Source organism: Mixophyes fleayi, chromosome 1 (genome assembly GCF_038048845.1).
Source record: "Mixophyes fleayi isolate aMixFle1 chromosome 1, aMixFle1.hap1, whole genome shotgun sequence".
Lineage (NCBI taxonomy): Eukaryota > Metazoa > Chordata > Amphibia > Anura > Limnodynastidae > Mixophyes > Mixophyes fleayi.
The window spans coordinates 457,772,050-457,794,048 of NC_134402.1; the positions used below are offsets into that span (position 1 = coordinate 457,772,050).

Sequence of the window (21,999 nt, forward strand, 5' to 3'; positions counted from 1 at the left end):
AAGAGGGGTGTAAGATACGGTCACTCTCCTTGTATACAGCTGTACCTGTGATAATAGAGGTGTTAGATACAGTCACTGTACATGTATAAAGCTGTACCTGTGATAATATAGGTGTAAAGCTGAGTACACACTACACTGTTTTTGTCCAATAATCGGCTGAATCAGCCGACATACGACCGCTCGTTCAAAAGTCTGGTCAGTGTGTGCAGTGACACGATGGTCGAAAGTCTGCCCAAATGGACGATTGTCGCCTCATTTGGTTGGTCGTACCGTTTAATATTTTAGTTCCAATCTCGTTTCCGCTGTGTAGTGTGTATAAACTTACGTCTGATCCATGATAATCCTCTGATACGTCCTCGACCTGGGGGGCGTGTGTATGTAAATTTTTTGATGTCTGTCCCAGTCCCACGTGGTGCGGTATCCGCACATCACAGGCTTGTGTTTTGTATAGATGTGTATTGCACCTGTCTGGCTGCAGACCATTACACGTGTATAAAGCACGTGTGTTATTACCCTTTGCATCTATGTTGGCAATCATTTCTCATTTAACCTTTATAAAGTTTAAAAACTATTAAAGTTATAAAGTCATATTAACCTTTATTAAATAATATTTATAAAATACTCTGAATAAACCACACAGTGATAATGCAACAGTTTTATTGCAGGTAAAAATAATAACAAATAGGAATGAATGAAGAGACAGTGTAGTCTTCTGTTTTTATGCTGTTTTGGGAGTTAACTATAGTGAAAGCTCTGCCCCTTTATGCTAATGTCTTTGGTATCTCGGTACATTTCCCGCAAATGTCGCTGCAGTGTGTACGAAATTAAAATCATTGCTCACGACAACATGGCTGTAAAAAGTCGCTAAAGGGACGTCCGCTCTTCCCTTTATCGTCCTAAACAAGGCTAGTGTGTATGCAGTCCATGGACCGAGCGATCGGACCATCGATCGCATGTAAAATCGCTCGGCATAAAAAGTTGGTCGAAATTTCTGTAGTGTCTCTAGATACAGTCACTCTCCCTATGATAATAGGGGTGTTAGATACAGTCACTGTACCTGTGATAATAGAGGTGTTGGATACGGTTAATCTCCCTGTGAAATAGAGGTGTTGGATACGGTTAATCTCCCTGTGATAATAGAGGTGTTAGATACGGTCACTCTTCATGTGATAATAGGAGTGTTAGATATGGTTACTCTCCCTGTGATAATAGGGGTGTTAGATACGGTCACTCTCCCTGTGATAATAGGGGTGTTAGATACGGTCACTCTCTATGTGATAATAGGGGTGTTAGATACGGTCACTCTCCATGTGATAATAGGGGTGTTAGATACGGTCACTCTCCATGTGATAATAGGGGTGTTAGATATGGTCACTCTCCCTGTGATAATAGGGGTGTTAGATACGGTCACTCTCCATGTGATAATAGGGGTGTTAGATATGGTCACTCTCTATGTGATAGTAGGGGTGTTAGATACGGTCACTCTCTATGTGATAATAGAGGTGTTAGATACAGTCACTCTTCATGTGATAATAGAGGTGTTAGATACAGTCACTCTCCCTGTGATAATAGAGGTTTTAGATACAGTCACTGTACCTGTGATAATAGAGGTGCTGGATACGGTCACTGTACCTGTGATAATAGAGGTGCTGGATACGGTCACTCTCCATGTGATAATACAGGTGTTAGATACGGTCACTCTCCCTGTGATAATAGAGGTGTTGGATACGGTCACTCTCCATGTGATAATACAGGTGTTGGATACGGTTAATCTCCCTGTGATAATAGAGGTGTTAGATACGGTCACTCTCCCTGTGATAATAGAGGTGTTGGATACGGTTAATCTCCCTGTGATAATAGAGGTGTTAGATACGGTCACTCTCCCTGTGATAATAGAGGTGTTGGATACGGTTAATCTCCCTGTGATAATAGAGGTGTTAGATACGGTCACTCTCCCTGTGATAATAGGGGTGTTAGATATGGTTACTCTCCCTGTGATAATAGGGGTGTTAGATACGGTCACTCTCTATGTGATAATAGGGGTGTTAGATACGGTCACTCTCCATATGATAATAGGGGTGTTAGATACGGTCACTCTCCCGGTGATAATAGAGGTGTTAGATACAGTCACTCTCCCGGTGATAATAGAGGTGTTAGATACAGTCACTCTCCCTGTGATAGATACAGTCGCTTTCCCGGTGATAATAGGGGTGTTAGATACAGTCACTCTCCCGGTGATAATAGAGGTGTTCAGTACGGTCACTCTGCTATACGTGGGATGTACGCAGGCATTATACAGACAATATGGACACCTCGGGCCCCTCTTTCCCCCCTTGCAGTGAATAATTGATAACGTGTAATTTCCTGAAGAGATATTGCCAGACGAGCAATGCACTCCCTGCCTGGCCGGTGCTTTTAAGAATAACAATAGTTGATGAATAATTTATAGTGATACCATTAACCGTGTCGCTGCCAGGTGCATTATACGGCTGATCTATAGACCATTATATAGGGTGATGTGATGCGCTGCAGAGCGTTGCAGCATCTGGATACATTGGAGGAATCATTATATCACAGAATTCCAGGTGTCCTGCACTCTGGGTCACCCAGGTATTTAATCCTTATCCTAAACTAGCAGTAAAAACAAGTCCTAACCAAACACCTAAGTGTCAATAATGTAACTTACTACCCCTAATACTAAGCGTCCTGCAGCCACTATTAATAATCTGGTCATGCAGCATAATTTAATACAGTGATATATACCCTGTGCATAATACCAAGATATATAAACTCTGTAGGTAACACCTGGATAATATATACTCACTACGTAACACCTGGATATATATACTCAGTACGTGACACCTGGATATATATACTCGGTACGTAACACCTGGATATATATACTCAGTACGTGACACCTGGATGTATATACTCTGTACGTGACACCTGGATAATATATACTTAGTACGTAACACCTGGGTATATATATATACTCACTACATAACACCTGGATAATATATACTCAGTACGTATGACCTGGATATATATACTCAGTACGTAACACCTGGATATATATACTCAGTACGTAACCCCTTGATATATATACTCAGTACATAACACCTGGATATATATACTCAGTACGTAACACCTGGATATATATACTCAGTACGTAACACCTGGATATATATACTCAGTACATAACACATGGATAATATATACTCAGTACGTAACACCTTGATATATATACTCAGTACGTAACACCTGTATATATATTCTCAGTGCGTAACACCTGGATATATATACTCAGTACGTAACACCTGGATATATATACTCAGTACGTAACACCTTGATATATATACTCAGTACGTAACACCTGGATATATATACTCAGTACGTAACACCTGGATATATATTCTCAGTACGTAACACCTTGATATATATTCTCAGTACGTAACACCTTGATAATATATACTCAGTCCGTAACACCTGGATATATATACTCAGTACGTAACACCTTGATATATATACTCAGTACGTAACACCTGGATATATATACTCAGTACGTAACACCTTGATATATATACTCAGTACGTAACACCTGTATATATATTCTCAGTACGTAACACCTTGATATATATACTCAGTACATAACACCTGGATATATATACTCAGTACGTAACACCTGGATAATATATACTCAGTACATAACACCTGGATATATATACTCAGTACGTAACACCTGGATAATATATACTCAGTACGTAACACCTTGATATATATACTTAGTACGTAACACCTGGATATATATACTCATATATACTCAGTACGTAACACCTTGATATATATACTCAGTACGTAACACCTGGATATATATACTCAGTACATGACACCTGGATGTATATACTCTGTACGTGACACCTGGATAATATATACTTAGTACGTAACACCTGGATATATATACTCTGTACGGGATATATATACTCTGTACGTAACACATGGATAATATATACTCAGTACGTAACACCTGGATATATATACTCACTACGTAACACATGGATAATATATACTCACTACGTAACACCTGGATATATATACTCAGTAAATAACACATGGATAATATATACTCAGTACGTAACACCTGGATATATATACTCAGTACGTAACACATGGATAATATATACTCAGTACGTAACACCTTGATATATATACTCAGTACGTAACACCTGTATATATATATACTCAGTACGTAACAACTGGATATATATACACGTATGTAACACCTGGATAATATATACTCAGTACGTAACACCTGGATATATACACGTACGTAACACCTGGATATATATACTTAGTACGTAACACCTGGATATATATACTCAGTAAGTAATACATGGCTATATATACTCAGTAAGTAATACCTGGATATATATACTTAATACGTAACACCTGGATATATATACTCAGTACGTAACACCTGGATATATATACTCAGTACGTAACACCTGGATATATATATACTTAGTACGTAACACCTGGATATATATACTCAGTAAGTAATACCTGGATACATATACTCAGTACGTAACACCTGGATATATATACTTAGTACGTAACACCTGGATACATATTCTCAGTACGTAACACCTGGATATATATACTCAGTAAATAACACATGGATAATATATACTCAGTACGTAACACCTGGATATATATACTCAGTACGTAACACATGGATAATATATACTCAGTACGTAACACCTTGATATATATACTCAGTACGTAACACCTGTATATATATACTCAGTAGTAACAACTGGATATATATACACGTATGTAACACCTGGATAATATATACTCAGTACGTAACACCTGGATATATACACGTACGTAACACCTGGATATATATACTTAGTACGTAACACCTGGATATATATACTCAGTAAGTAATACATGGCTATATATACTCAGTAAGTAATACCTGGATATATATACTTAGTACGTAACACCTGGATATATATATACTTAGTACGTAACACCTGGATATATATACTCAGTACGTAACACCTGGATATATATATACTTAGTACGTAACACCTGGATATATATACTCAGTAAGTAATACCTGGATATATATACTCAGTAAGTAATACCTGGATATATATATTCAGTACGTAACACCTAGATATATATACTCAGTAAGTAATACCTGGATACATATACTCAGTACGTAACACCTGGATATATATACTTAGTACGTAACACCTGGATACATATTCTCAGTATGGGCCTGATTCATTTAGGAAAAGAAAGGAAAAAAAATGAGTAACTTTGCACTTTGGCAATACCATGTTGCATTGGAGGGGGAGGGGGAGGTAAATTTAATATGTGGGGACAGATTTCTAGTTGGGGTAGGGCATGTTCTAAGTCAAATTTAAATTTAATTGTAGAAATAAAGCTATCAAGATTTGGTGTCCTACATGTAATAACTGGCAGTATTTTCCTTATGTGCAATATAATAAACTAATTTGCACCCCTTGTATTATAACATGGTTTTGTCAGGGAGAAAACTTACTAAATTTTTTCCCTTAGTTTCCTTAATTAATCAGGCCCTATGTAATTACTTGTAATAAGTGAGATGATCTTTCTCCATCAGCCATTTGCCCTAGTTCTATAAGAATAATGCAAACGTGTGGCAGCCGCGTGACTGTGTGGCAGTGTGGGTAAGTGTCTGTGTGGCAGTGTGGGTAAGTGTCTGTGTGGCAGTGTGGATAAGTGTCTGTGTGGCAGTATGGGTAAGTGTCTGTGTGGCAGTATGGGTAAGTGTCTGTGTGGCAGTATGGGTAAGTGTCTGCGTGGCAGTGTGGGTAAGTGTCTGCGTGGCAGTATGGGTAAGTGTCTGCGTGGCAGTGTGGGTAAGTGTCTGCGTGGCAGTGTGGGTAAGTGTCTGCGTGGCAGTGTGGGTAAGTGTCTGCGTGGCAGTGTGGGTAAGTGTCTGTGTGGCAGTGTGGGTAAGTGTCTGTGTGGCAGTGTGGGTAAGTGTCTGTGTGGCAGTGTGGATAAGTGTCTGTGTGGCAGTGTGGGTAAGTGTCTGTGTGGCAGTATGGGTAAGTGTCTGTGTGGCAGTATGGGTAAGTGTCTGTGTGGCAGTGTGGGTAAGTGTCTGTGTGGCAGTGTGGGTAAGTGTCTGCGTGGCAGTGTGGGTAAGTGTCTGCGTGGCAGTGTGGGTAAGTGTCTGTGTGGCAGTATGGGTAAGTGTCTGCGTGGCATTATGGGTAAGTCCCTGTGTGGCAGATGAGTAAGTGTCTGTGTGGCAGCCGGGTATGTGCCTGTGTGGCAGTGTGGGTAAGTCCCTGTGTGGTAGATGGGTAAGTGTCTGTGTGGCAGATGGATATGTGTCTGTCTGACATACGGTCGGACTGCATTGAATTGAACCTTTTTATCCCGGATTACAATCCCTGATTGTCGGACTAACACACACACATCAGGCTGAGGCACATCGGAGTGAGGCACATCGGAGTGAGGCACATCAGCGTGAGGCACATCGGAGTAAGGCACATCAGAGTGAGGCACTTCAGAGTGAGGCACATCAGGCTGAGGCACATCAGAGTGAGGCACATCGGAGTCAGGCACATCGAAGTCAGGCACATCGGAGTGAGGCACACCGGAGTCAGGCACATCGGAGTCAGGCACATCGGAGTGAGGCACATAGAAGTCAGGCACATTGGAGTGAGGCACACCGGAGTGAGGCACACCGGAGTCAGGCACATCGGAGTCAGGCACATCGGAGTGAGGCACACCGGAGTGAGGCACATCGGAGTCAGGCACATCAGAGTGAGGCACATCGGAGTGAGGCACATCGGAGTGAGGCACACCGGAGTCAGGCACATCGGAGAGAGGCACATCGGAGTCAGGCACATCGGAGTCAGGCACACCGGAGTGAGGCACGTCGGAGTGAGGCACGTCGGAGTGAGGCACACCGGAGTCAGGCACACCAGAGTCAGGCACACCAGAGTGAGGCACACCGGAGTCAGGCACATCGGAGTCAGGCACATCGGAGTGAGGCACATCGGAGTGAGGCACACCGGAGTGAGGCACATCGGAGTTAGGCACATCGGAGTGAGGCACATCGGAGTGAGGCACACCGGAGTCAGGCACACCGGAGTCAGGCACATCGGAGTGAGGCACACCGGAGTGAGGCACATCGGGGTCAGGCACATCGGAGTCAGGCACATCGGAGTGAGGCACATCGGAGTCAGGCACATCGGAGTGAGGCACACCGGAGTGAGGCACACCGGAGTGAGGCACATCAGAGTGAGGCACATCGGAGTCAGGCACATCGGAGTGAGGCACATCGGAGTCAGGCACATCGGAGTCAGGCAGTGCCTCTTCCATCACTGGGACTAAATATACTCAGTATTATATTTACATCAGCAGGTAAACAGCCCAGTTTGTGGAGGAATGTTTTCTAGTGATGGGAGTGAGGAAGAGGAGGAGAGGAAGGGGGGATGGGGAGACCAGGAAGGAATTTTAACAGCTGTCCCAACAAGGCTGAAAGGAGACGGTTGTAAATATGCAGTTTTATTCCTGAAATGAGTGCTGTAAATCGTGGTCTCAGCATGAGGGAGGAGGGGGCAGCCAGACTGGAGAAGAGAGTCATTCATCCCGGCCTTATAAAAACCATCAGGATCAATACCTGAGTAATACAGTGCTAGCAGCAGATGTACTAAGGGGGATCATTCACACGGCGCAGATCAATGCAAAACTGCAACTGTGCCAAAGTGCATATATTTCCCCCACAACCAGGTTCGCCATCCTCATTCTCCATAATATAGCTCCGTCTTGTGCACACTCAGTCGGGTATTAGATGGCACATTATCAGCTTATAATTATACACGTGAGAGGGCCCCATATCGCTGTCTCCCACAGTTTAGTACATATAGATGCAGGTCTGCTTCCTCCTCAGCAGGTATCACAGGTAAATGCAGCCCTGGATGGCATATGCTCAGCTGCCCCCCCTGTTGGTCAGAAATGTCACTGCTCTGCAGTATGGAGGACATCGTTGGGTTCCACCACTGGTTGTATCACATCCATAAATCAGCATTTATTCACTATGCACTCAGACCGGGCTCCTGTTTAACCAGTGCTGAATTCTGCAGTCATGAGAATGCTTTCCTCCAGCACCCTAAAAGGGATGGGGCTCAGAAATTAGGGGATGTGTCTCAGTGTATTTTTACGTGGCCAAATATTGTCCCCATTCTGTTAACTGCAATGTCTGGAGGTATGAGAGTGCAGCCTGGGACCCATATGACATGACTCAGTGGTGGTGAATGCTCAGGAATATGACTGTCTGTCTACCCTGTGCTGGACAGTACGAGGGACCTATTCCAACCACTGACACATCGCACACCCAAATATCTATCCATAGAGAAATGGTGCATTCATTTTACTGTTGCCACTTTCAAGAAATATACAATTCAGAGTTCATATTTTCTGGGATTTTTTTTTTTTAACTGGGCCTATTATGCGAGATGGGCCTGGAGGTCACCTTTTAGTCTGGCCCTACCGTAACCATTGTCTTACGTCCTTGTAGCTCTCTGGCAGTCAGCTGGTTAACTGCTCTGTACAGTGGTCAGTCTTCCTAAGCCTTATTGGGTTTCATGTTCAGTGTCCATATCAATTTCTAAAGGAAAATACCATGCAAAGGCGGGTCTGTGCTGGGGGCGCGCAGGTTACCTGCTTTCCATAACAGACTGTGTGCTGGTGGCTGACGTCTGCTCGGACCTGCACGCACCTTGGTGAGCGCTCTCTGTAAACAGGCAAATCATCCTGTGTCCCAATGACCCTTCCAGTGACCAAAACCGGGGATGTCACCCACTATTCTCCCAGTGCCCTGTGTATCCGACACCTGTCATGTCAAGTCTCTGCTTATATCCTTTAGTTGTCAGGACATTAGCAGCAGCCAATAGTTGTCAGTGATAGTGGACTCTATTACTTAAGGTAGAATGGTTAGATTGTAAGCTTATAAGACCACTAGTCTCCATCAGACATGCTACAAGGTACCATAATCTGTTGCTACACACGGATAAATTATGCTCAGATAAACACTAACAAGTGATTGTTGGTGTGTAACTTGCCCTGGCGTGGTGTAATTGCTCTCATTTCATCATGCACTGCTCTCTGTTAGCAGGGAAAGCGGAAAGAAGGTAACTAATGGGAATTAGTAGATACTGTCATATAAGTGATTCATGCGTCAGCATTTTGACAGCCAGTGAAACGCGTTGTTCCTACTTAGTGCATATAGTAATTGATGGATTTTTTACATTGATGTCACATAAGTGACCATATGCTCTGCAAACACATTTTTCATGATAGTATTTTTAGGTATACTCATTTTTAATAAGGTTACTGTAATGTTCCACGCCACGTCTGCCGGGCGATGGTGATCATTCCTAGAAAACCTTTGCGTCTCCCTCTCGGTTTATAGGAATCCTCATGCGTTTAACCCTGTTGCTGCTGGAAGCATGCTCATTTTCTGTGGCCAGGTCAATTTTCTGGACTTTGACATAGATCAATACAGGCCTGATTCCTGTGAATTCGTTAATGTTTACACACACATGGACAGTTTCAGGACGGTGCGCATTGTGAGCGCAACGTGCGTTTGTTTACAAATGCTCATGAATGGGCTCTGCGTGCGGAGGTACGGACCTGAAGATAGGATATGAATTAGGGTATAGGTCTGTGCTGCACGATACGTCCAATACCTATGTGGATTATAAATTTGCCAAAAAATGTTGAATCAATGTCACCTGTTAATAATATAAACATTAACGATGAAACGTTTATTAGGATGATCTTAATGACTACTGAACATAAAATACATTTATACAGTTGCTCCTGATTGGACAGCACAGTGGCCTAGTGGTTAGCACTTCTGCCTTACAGCACTGGGGTCATGAGTTTGAATCCCGACCATGGCCTTACCTGTGTGAAGTTTGTATGTTCTCCCTGTGTTTGCGTGGGTTTCCTCCGGGTGCTCCGGTTTCCTCCCACACTCCAAAAATCACTACGGCAAAACGCCCCTTCTCCTTCCCCTTCCCGTTCACTCCCCGAAATTGTAGGCTGTAGTAAGTGTCCTTTGCGTATGAAGATGGATCGGCCAGGGCTGCGTTCACGGTTCCGGGCATGCGCAGAGTCGCTCAGGTACATGCCTTAATAAATCAGGACCCAAACTTTTGTTTTAGGTTTTTCATAAAAAGTGTAACCTTTCCCTTCTAATGTCACAATGTCACAGCCCGTCTCAAGTTATGAAGAATAAATCACTGAATAATAATAATAATAAAAAAAAAAAGATATTTTACGTAAAGACCAATATGTGAAACAAATTATATAAAGTAATTCTAACTACCTTATAATTTACCAGGTCGGACTATTCTGTTGTTAGAAATCATGGGTCTGATGCATTAAGGAATACAAAGTGAACACAATTTGCGTTTTTTAAAATGATAGGAGACCGCACACGGGTACACCCGTATCCAACAAGAAGAGGATCTGAAGAATACGGTTATAATGCGGTTATACGGCACTTGCCGTACGCAGACAGACAACACACTGCAGGATACGCCCACTGTGTATGTAGATATAAAATCAATAAATACATTAATACCTTTTAAGAATATATTCAGTAATGAAAAAAACATGAAATACATATATCAGGATGTTACTAATGTCTACTGTATATAAAATACATTTTTATAGTTGTGCTTAATTGCAAACGCATGTTCTAGCTGCATACACAGCCGTCATCACTATCACCCGACCTGTAGCTGGTGCAAGTGATACAACAGAAATCACGCACCTGAGAGATGCCCAAAGCTTGTATTGGACTCACCCTCGGCACGCCCTCACTGTACAATGACTCCGAGCTCCCAATTCCCTTCCCCAGTAAGGCTGTAGTAAGGGTCCTTTCCTGCGCTCACTGACGTATGGTTCGGCTCTAGGGCAAGCGCAGAGCGACTTTATACAAAATACCTAATGGCATTTACATTCCTTAATGAATCAAACTCCATATATGTATAATTCCCATAACATATCTGACCGCCCCCAACCCCCTAAACACTCTGACGTTCTGACATAAGTATCTACAATATAGGAAACAGAAAATGACAAATCTTCAGTGGTTCTGTCCCCACAAACCCGCACTGTGCGCAAGAGACAAACATCTGGAGAGGTTTTAACAATGTCAACTACATTATTGACATTTTCAGTAAAATAGACTTAAATACAAATCTACAAAAACCTGATTTGTGCCGAAATATCTGTCATGAATCCTGCGTCTCAAATAACGAAATCTAACACCACAGATTACAGTGAGTACATAGATACCATATAGCAGCAGGAGTACTTACCTGCCCAGTCTGTGAGGGTGGCCGTGATTGCCTGGGGAGGGTCTATGTTGCTTGAGGTTGGTGTCACAGGTGGGATTCATGGACAGACCGTGGTGCACTCTCTATCACTTTATAACAGTCGGAGGGTCACACTGACACACACAACCTTATTTTCAGGATTTGCGCTGCGAATGGCCCATTTTGCGCATTGTAAATAACCTCCACCTTTCATCTTCACATAGGGGCTGACGCCGGGTGAGATGTACGCCAGATTGCGTAGTGTATCTTGCGTGGAACCGGTCTGCGTATGCCCAGAAAGTGGACGCACACATATACTCCTATGTGTGACCCTGGCACTTACACCCGCCTGTGCCCTGGCGTAACTGGAGAGGGAAGGAACGTTCTAACATTAGATATGGCGCCCGCGGACCTGCAGAAACACACATATATGCCTGTTAGGAGATGTATCTTTTGCCCCAGATATGGGGCAGGTGGAACCACGTACCGATGATGGTGACTTGGGGTAAATCAGGAGCACCTGCTGCCTCTGGGCAGAAATACACTAATTTCCTGCTCTTTTTTTTTTTTACTCCAATTTTGTGTCCGAGTCTTAATTCTGTTTCTGTTCAGTTTTATTGAGGACGGCAGCCTAGAAATTCACTAAACCCAATGACATCATAAGGGACAAACACTGAGTCCGTCCATCGCTATTCCTAGTGATCGGACAATGGATCACATCTATTTAACTAAAAATATGTAAATAAAAAGCGTATTAATAATGAACTTTGCAGCATTCTCCTCACTATAATGAAATAAGGTAAAAAAAAGGAACTATATGGAGAGCCGTCATTTAGGTGCAGATTTGCTAGTTGCAGTCAGTCAGTTCTTATTCTGTTTTTGGTCTATTTTTCCAGCATTGGTATATAGAAATAAGAATAAATGACTCTTCTGTTTAGCAGTAAAGACAAATCTGTTAAAAGTTCTTCTGAATATGCTCTTCCCCTTCATTCTCACCATTCCATGTTTTAAGGACTGATCATAGGTTCGTCAGTCTCATAAAATGTGTAAAAGTGCAGAGCCCTTTGTAAAATCAATCTGCACCAACGTTTGTGGGTTTGTAAGCGTCAATGAGCGTAGTGGAAAGTGACAAAACGTGGAGTGAGTGGACATTGGGCGACCTTCATATCTGGCACTTTTGTGTGTTTGAATGTTTCTGTTACATTAGCCGAAAAGCGCCTAGAAATGCGTTTAACCGTGAAAGATGTCTCCCAATGTACAGTGTAGGACTCCTGAATACCAGCACCTTTCAAATTCAATCCCCTATGCAAAGACGAAAATGCTCCCCCCTCAAATACACCCCAGAAGGCTCCATCTCTATCCCCTCTTTGTTATCCCTCAAAATTAAATTGAGTTTTTGCAAAGCGGGTGTAGTCGTGTAACTGACCCGCACTCAGGAAGGGACACCCCTTTCTCCCATCACAAGATGCCAAAATGTGCCCCCCTCCCACAGACGCTACCATCCTGTCCTGTGGATGTGTTTCTGATTAAAAATGCAGCAAACAGTATTTGCACTGTGCTTCTGTCCTTCTGTAAATGACCTATAGACTGAGACAATAACCAGCCACTTGTTTCTAGTCAGGAGATCCTGAAAGCATGGCCTGCAGTGGATTTTCTGATTGATATGTGAGATGAGCCGCTGTCCAGTGGGCCACCAAATAGGGGAATAGACACATCTTAAATGTTGTTTAACCAGCAGAGATTTGATTTGCAAATCTTGAATAATTAGTCTCCGCGGCCAGGCTTGTTCTCTGCAAAAGCTGCTCCTCCAATTTGACTGCATTCAAATGAATTACATCCTAATCCTACACACCATCTGCAGATCTGACTGATATCTGTGTTTATTCAGCCGAACAGCTCAGAAATAATAAAATTCAAGCAAATTCCGTAAATAGAGTGTTTGGAATTTTTTCTTTCCCTCTTCCTATATTACCATGATTTATTTCCTGGATTATAACGCTGTAAAGTGGGAAGGCAGCTCATAAGATAAGTCAGCTCTTATATATTCCTGTCCTCAGGGAGCTTCCATGACCGTTATATTACAGTACAATGTGCCCAGACTGGCATTGGTTCATCTGTCTGCAGGATAGACATCATATTCTTCTAACGCTCTTGTGGCTCTCCAGCTGATGTGGAACTACAAGTCTAAGCATACCCTACATTCATTAGGCAGCCGGAGAGCATGAGATGGCCTCACTCTGCCATGTATAAGCCTATAATAACTCAGGGCATATAATGCTTCTGATGCTTCTCTATAATAGGGCAATTCAGCCAATCTGGGACAAGATATATTATACAGGAATCTCACAGGGAAAATAACTTCTACTAATACTGGAGTTACTGTGTAACCTTCCACCCAGTATATTTATCCTCACTGACTGGGAGATAAAGGGTTACTGTGTGACTATCCTCCCTGTATATTCATTCTCTGTGACTGGGAGATAAAGGGTTAATGTGTGACTATCCTCCCTGTATATTCATTCTCTGTGACTGGGAGATAAAGGGTTAATGTGTGACTATCCTCCCTGTATATTTATCCTCACTGACTGGGAGATAAAGGGTTACTGTCTGACTATCCTCCCAGTCAGTGGCGCACGCAGGGGGGGTTTCTGAGTCTCTAGAAACCCCCCCCCTGCGCTAACTAAGTGGCCACTGTCCTATACAGCAGCCGCGGCGTTGTCAAAGAAGCGTCTGCGGCAGTGCTCTCTCTCGGTTTTTTTTGGGGGGGTTTTTTTTGGGGTCGGCGGGGAGAACCACCCCCCCGACAATCCTCCGTGCGCCCCTGCCAGTATATATATCCTCACTGACTGGGAGATAAAGGGTTACTGTGTGACTATCCTCTCTGTATATACATTCTCTGTCACTGGGAGATAGAGTTACTATGTCATCATCATCTATTTATATAGCGCCACTAATTCCGCAGTGCTGTACAGAGAACTCATTCACATCAGTCCCTGCCCCATTGGAGTTTACAGTCTAAATTCCCTAATACTATGTGACTATTATCTCTGTATATTCATTCCCACTGGCTGGGAGATAAAGGGTTACTGTGTGACTATCCTCCCAGTATATTCATTCCCACTGGCTGGGAGATAAAGGGTTACTGTGTGACTATCCTCCCTATATTCATTCTCTGAGACTGGGGGATAAAGAGTTACTATGTGACTATTATCTCTGTATATTCATTCCCACTTACTGGGAGATAAAGGGTTACCGTGTGACTATCCTCCCTGTATATTCATTCCCACTGACTGGGCGTTAGAGGGCCACTATGTGATAATATTCATGCCCTGTGACTGGGCGCTAGAGGGTCACTGTGTGATTATATTCATGCACTGTGACTGGGTGTTAGAGGGCCACTATGTGATAATATTCATGCCCTGTGACTGGGCGTTAGAGGGTCACTGTGTGATTATATACATGCCCTGTGACTGGGCGTTAGAGGGTCACTGTGTGATTATATACATGCCCTGTGACTGGGCGTTAGAGGGTCACTGTGTGATTATATACATGCCCTGTGACTGGGCGTTAGAAGGTCACTGTGTGATTATATACATGCCCTGTGACTGGGCGTTAGAGGGTCACTGTGTGATTATATACATGCCCTGTGACTGGGCGTTAGAGGGTCACTGTGTGATTATATACATGCCCTGTGACTGGGCGTTAGAGGGTCACTGTGTGATTATATACATGCCCTGTGACTGGGCGTTAGAGGGTCACTGTGTGATTATATACATGCCCTGTGACTGGGCGTTAGAGGGTCACTGTGTGATTATATACATGCCCTGTGACTGGGCGTTAGAGGGTCACTGTGTGATTATATACATGCCCTGTGACTGGGCGTTAGAGGGTCACTGTGTGATTATATACATGCCCTGTGACTGGGCGTTAGAGGGTCACTGTGTGATTATATACATGCCCTGTGACTGGGTGTTAGAGGGTCACTGTGTGATTATATTCATGCCCTGTGACTGGGCGTTAGAGCGTCACTGTGTGATTTCCCTCTGTGTATATTACACAGGCGCTGAGAGGTCCCTGTATAGGGATTAGCGAGTCCTCGCACTACTACAGTAACTCCTCTGCCTGCTCAGTCTCTCGCTGGCCGCCTCACTGTCCCTATTGATCTGTAGGTCTCAGCTCTTGTAGCGATCGAAGGCCTCTTGACCCAGCAATTATTGTTCTTGCAGCCTCGGCTCACTTATATAACATCATTAAGTTTGGGAGGTGCGCACGGAGGGGGTAATGTGCTCTGATAATTAGTGGGTCATAGGTACTATGGCAGCCAGTGACCTGATAACTAGGAGTCAGTCTAGTACAGATGAGAGAGGCGAAACTGGTGCAACGGTTGTCAGCTTATCCTTCACCATTGCTAGGAATGGCCGTTTCACTCTGTATTTGTAAATGTTCAGACGGACACGTCTCATGGTGCATCCAGCTGTACAACACCGGCGCCAGGTTTACGTTAGGAGCAACAAATGTGTCCACTTACACCCCACGAAAGCGCAGTAATAGTGTAGAGATAACATTGAGACGTAGCTGGACATTTTTGTAATAAACGTGACTTTCGCATTACCCAATTTGTGCACAATATAATAATGCAATGAACATATAAGGGAGACTAGTGATTTGACAATTATTAATAAATGTAAAAGTCACATGTTCCATATCAGATATAATAAAACACAAAATGAAATTAAATACAAACATCTGTTTTTTTTCACTTCAAATTGGAAACTTCTTTCCTGTGCAGTCCAAATGTAAATATAAATGAAGTCACGTGAATAGCATGGCATGGCTGTGTATAGTATGTCCGCTATGGATGTTGGCATTATCGTCTGGAGGGTTCACTCCACAATTAGCCAATCAGAAGCCACATAGTGCTGCTAATAGTCATTGTGTGTGTCCGAGTCCTGGTCTACCTCAGTCGCAGGATTATGTATGTTAGTGTACAGCTATTTTAAAGACATTTAGGGCTAGATTTACTAAGCTGCGGGTTTGAAAAAGTGGGGATGTTGCCTATAGCAACCAATCAGATTCTAGCTGTCATTTTGTAGAAGGTACTAAATAAATGAAAGCTAGAATCTGATTGGTTGCTATAGGCAACATCCCCACTTTTTCAAATCCGCAGCTTAGTAAATCTAGCCCTTAATGTTCCTTGCTCTGTTCTTCATAAGGATTACTGACAAGAAACCTGGTGTGCATGGAATAAATTCTTCCCCGTGATCAAATCTTTATCTGTCTGTATCTCAGTTAACGCTGCGTACAGTATGTACAGTATGTAGTATAGTATGTAGTGTAGTATGAGGACTCCAGGTCTCAGTACGTCAGTGAAGCTCACGCTGCTATATTTGTAATGTGTTGATAATGGAATTACAGTGTTGGAGCCAATAGACAGTGAATGCTTCTAAAATGTCACATTCCAGTGACTGTAGTATTATTACTACCGTACTCACTAACCACCTGTGGTCAGTAAGGCAGCTCGGACAGAACCCACTTCAATCTGACCGCGCAGCGATTATTGAGCCAACTTAGAGAGATCCCGCTCTCAACCGTCATTGGTCTCACAAATGCTGCAGATTTGGTTGCACAGGAAATCTCCCCGTGTGTGGCCGGTGTTAGTTACACTTTGTGCCAATCCTGCTCACCATGTGGCGACTGCCCCCGTCTGTGCCCGGAGCCATTACAGCCAGTGACATTCTGTAACTATCTAAAATCTTTCTATCAAACTTTTACAAATTCATTTTAGGCATCTAATATTTTTTTTTTTTAAATAAAATAAAAATATATATAAAAGAACTATGAAAATGCACTTACTGATATAAGCACATACTGGCTGTTGCGCCTGTGCTAGGCCGACACCTCATGTGCGGAAGCTGGCACATTGCGGACTCGGGGGGGTTACCCTACATTCCTGGACGCAGTAGACAGCTATGACGCAGACATAGTCGAACATACAGTCAGACACACACACACACACACACGGGCAGACATACATACACACAGACACACACACACACACACACACACAGTCAGACATACACACACAGGCAGACATACACACAGACACACACACACACACACAGGCAGACATACACACAGACACACACACACAGTCAGACATACACACACAGGCAGACATACACACAGACACACAGACACACAGTCAGACATACACACAGACGCAGACATAAACACAGACACACAGTCAGACATACACACACACAGACACACACACGCACACACACAGGCAGACATACACACACAGACGCAGACATAAACACAGACACACACACAGGCAGACAGACACACACGCGCACACACAGGCAGACATACACACACACGCACACACACAGGCAGACATACACACACGCACACACACAGGCAGACAGACACACACACAGGCAGACATACACACACACACACACACACACACACAGACGCAGACATACACACACAGACGCAGACATAAACACAGACACACACACAGTCAGACATACACACACACACAGACGCAGACATAAACACAGACACACACACAGGCAGACAGACACACACGCACACACACAGGCAGACATACGCACACACGCACACACACAGGCAGACATACACACACACACACAGGCAGACACACACAGACGCAGACATAAACACAGACACACACACAGGCAGACACACACACGCGCACACACAGGCAGACATACACACAGATACAGGCAGACATACACACAGACACACACACAGGCAGACATACACACAGACACACACACGCACACACACAGGCAGACATACACATAGACAGAGATACAGACACAGTCAGATACATACACAGATGCAGCCATTTTTTGACAGAGAAATACCTCAGTGTAAACAACGGAAATATCCTGTATATAGTATAGATCTAGAGCTGAACCTTACTGTTATATTCTGTGCGGATGGCAAAATAAGTAATGACTACATCTGTGGGCTGCAGAACGGCCATTTTCTTATAGTACAGACCGTCGTCCAGATAAACACGTCACCTCATGGTTATATTCTATCTATAGTAGAGGAAACTCTATGAGAAAATAGGGTATAATAGGGTATACTAAATGTATACCTGTACACCTGTCCTCGTTTATGAGAGTGGCAGCCATTTTCTTGTAATATAGAGGTGCAGCTGGGAATCAGGACTTGGCCTATCTTCCTGGACAATTTGGGAGAGTAGGCAGCTATGGGGCACATGCTGGTAAAGTAAGTGATGAGGGTAAAGGTTGGCAATGTGAGTGAAGGAGGGGCACAGATTGGCAGTATGAGTGAAAAAGGGCACAAGTTGGCAATGGGAGGGAGGTTAGCAATGTGAGTGAAGGAGGACACATGCTGGTAATTATAGTGAGGGAGGGAATAGGATGTATATATGTTACTCTTGTCACTCTCATGCATTTTAATATTTATATTACATTGCTTAATCATACCTCCTAACTGTCCGATACTAGGGGTCCCAATAGCCAGGGGCTGTCCCACCGTCCCGATACTAGGGGGCCGTCCCATAACTCGGGCTGTCCCACCGTCCCGATACTAGGGGGCCGTCCCATAACTCGGGCTGTCCCACCGTCCCGATACTAGGGGGCCGTCCCATAACTCGGGCTGTCCCACCGTCCCGATACTAGGGGGCCGTCCCATAACTTGAGCTGTCCCACCGTCCCGATACTAGGGGGCCGTCCCATAACTCGGGCTGTCCCACTGCCCGATACTAGGGGGCTGTCCCATAACTCAGGGGCTGTCCCACCGCCCCGATACTAGGGGGCCGTCCCATAACTCGGGCTGTCCCACCGTCCCGATACTAGGGGGCTGTCCCATAACTTGAGCTGTCCCACCGTCCCGATACTAGGGGGCCGTCCCATAACTCGGGCTGTCCCACTGCCCGATACTAGGGGGCTGTCCCATAACTCAGGGGCTGTCCCACCGTCACGACTGTGTACTATAGAGTGGCAATTAGTGGCGATGATGTTCTGATGCATTAGGCATACCCAAATTTGGTCTGATCACACCCCAGTATGACTAGGTCACACCCCCTCTTTTTCCCAGGATGGACAAGTGGGATGAGTGTGCCTGAGTCCATAATTTCATTGCAAATCCAGGCACAGTTGCGCAATAATAGGTGCGTGACATCACACAACAACACTTGTGCTCCGCCAGTAAGATGCCCATTTTTCAGTGAACCACAGCAGCCAATCAGAACTGAGCTTTAATCTGTCTAGTGCAAACCCTGAAACAATAGGAAATGTCTGATTGGTTGCTGTGGTTTATAAGTAAGTCCTGTATAATATAATGGGGGCTTTCAGCACCCTTATAGACAACGTATTATGATTCATGACATATTTACTTAAGAAACATTATTCATACATAAAAATGGTCTGCAGGTAATACGATGTTGTAACCTATAGTAACAAGGCAGAGTGTAATTTTTTAGACGGTACTAGAACAATAACAAGTTACAACCTGAATGGTTACAGCACCATTTTGGCACTATTGTGCACCAGTTTTCATTAATGTCAGTTTTCTTGCAGCTCATAGTCCTTCTCTGTTCCCCAAGCAGATATGTCTGGAGAATGTTGATCTGTATATTACCATTGGATAACACAGGCGCTGCCATCTTTACAGTGCTCACATTTGTAAGACTGTGCTGACCTCTCTCTATAACTGTATAGTTAATGCAGACTTTCTGCTTCACTTTCTAGCTATACGAGCTGGACGAGGACCCCAAGAGGAAGGAATTCCTGGATGATCTATTCAGCTTCATGCAGAAGAGAGGTGAGTGCTCCTAACAGAAGAGATTGTAAGCTCTTTGGAGCAGGTTGTTCTTACCGCATGGAATTGATAATTGCACATATTTAAACCCCCATTTATATACACACAGTAATACAGCTGTTTCTGGTCAGTACTCTGTAATATATAGACACAGTAATACAGCTGTTTCTGGTCAGTACTCTGTAACTGTTCTTTAGCCATTTATTGCAGACATTGGTGGTCATTTATGCAGCTCCCTCCATACCCAGGCGAAACACTTTGTTTTTCTCCCATTTGCTTAGATGCAAACCCACTCTCCACTTGAGAGACGCCTCTGTGACTAGTTGTACAATGAGAGAAAGAGATTGGAAGAAGCGCAGTGTGCACAAGTGTAAACGTCATAATCCAAAAAATGCCTCCTCTCCTCCTCTTTATCTTATTTTAATAACCTTGACTTGCATTAAAAAATTGTATCTGTAAAACGAGACACATCGGAGCACGTAGTCCGTACCTTGCGCCATCAGATGTGCCAGCCGGCAGGTCGGTAGGCACCGCATGCGTGGAACGTTCTCACTCAGCAAATGTCGCCATTTTGCTCCGGAAACCCATGCGCTTTGGTGGGAATCTAGTCGCCCTTGTGCATGGCATTTTCCGTTGCTCGACAGACATTTGGGAAGGACCCAGCGATGTAATCTGATCACCATGGGACCCCCAACCGGCTCTTCTAAAGATGTGTGTGGTACATTGGTATTACATGCAATGTATGTGTAAGGATGAGTAACACGTAATGGATGCTCCACCAGATAACGCCACATGTGCGGTACATTGGTATTACATGTAATGTATATGAGAGATCGTGTAACACGTAATGGATGCTCCACCAGATAATGCCACATGTGCGGTACATTGGTATTACATGCAATGTATGTGTGAGGATATGTAACACGTAATGGAAGCTCCACCAGATTACAACACATGAACATAGATGTCCTTCTGACTTTCAGTTGTCCACATACTGTACGATCCTATCATTGGATGGCCGAATTGGACAGATCTCAATGCTGTCAGGACGAGTGACCGGAGAACATAGGATCCAAAAAGGGTCAACTGCAAGATGGATTTATGGGAATTCCTGACAGTGATCTGACCAATTAATATCAGATAATTCTCAGGATATTAGTGGTTTTGGAGCGGTATTGAGCCAATTTACCGTTATTGCAATGTGTTACCAGATATATGTAGGACAAATGGTGAGAGAGGTCACCAAAGAGAAGCTGATTCTAGAGGTACTCCAGTCCAAAAACTAAAAACAAACTTTATTAATTTCAAATTAAAATCTAATGAACAGGATTCAATCCTGCTATAGCTGTGCTCTCTTCTCCTCTTCCCTGGTGGACTGACACCCGGTATAGCAGTGCTCTCCTCTTCCCTGGTGGACTGACACCCGGTATAGCAGTGTTCTCCTCTTCCCTGGTGGACTGACACCCGGTATAGCAGTGTTCTCCTCTTCCCTGGTGGACTGAAACCCGGTATAGCTGTGCTCTCCTCTGTCTTCCCTGGTGGACTGACACCTTGTATACTGTGCTCTTTTCTTCCCTGATGGACTGGCACCTGGTATAGCTGTGCTCTCCTCTTCTCTGTCCTGGTAGAACAATATGCGGTATAGCAGTGCTCTCCTCTTCTCTTTCCTGGCGGATTGACACCTGTTACAGCAGGGCTTTATCCTTCTACCGCTGGACTGACACCTGTTACAGCAGGGCTTCCTCCTTCTCCTCCTGGACTGACACCTGTT

At 43.9% G+C, this 21,999-nt stretch overlaps 1 protein-coding gene across 3 annotated transcripts in view; it reads left to right on the forward strand.

The window, feature by feature from the left end:
- The window catches only part of ARID3C (AT-rich interaction domain 3C), a 151,072-nt gene that overhangs the window by 71,579 nt on the left and 57,494 nt on the right, over positions 1-21,999 (forward strand). For all 3 annotated transcript variants that reach the window (XM_075193754.1, XM_075193755.1, XM_075193753.1), the window contains exon 3: positions 20,159-20,231. In XM_075193754.1, coding sequence (XP_075049855.1) covers positions 20,159-20,231 — 73 coding nt within the window. The remainder of the gene's footprint in view (positions 1-20,158; positions 20,232-21,999) is intronic.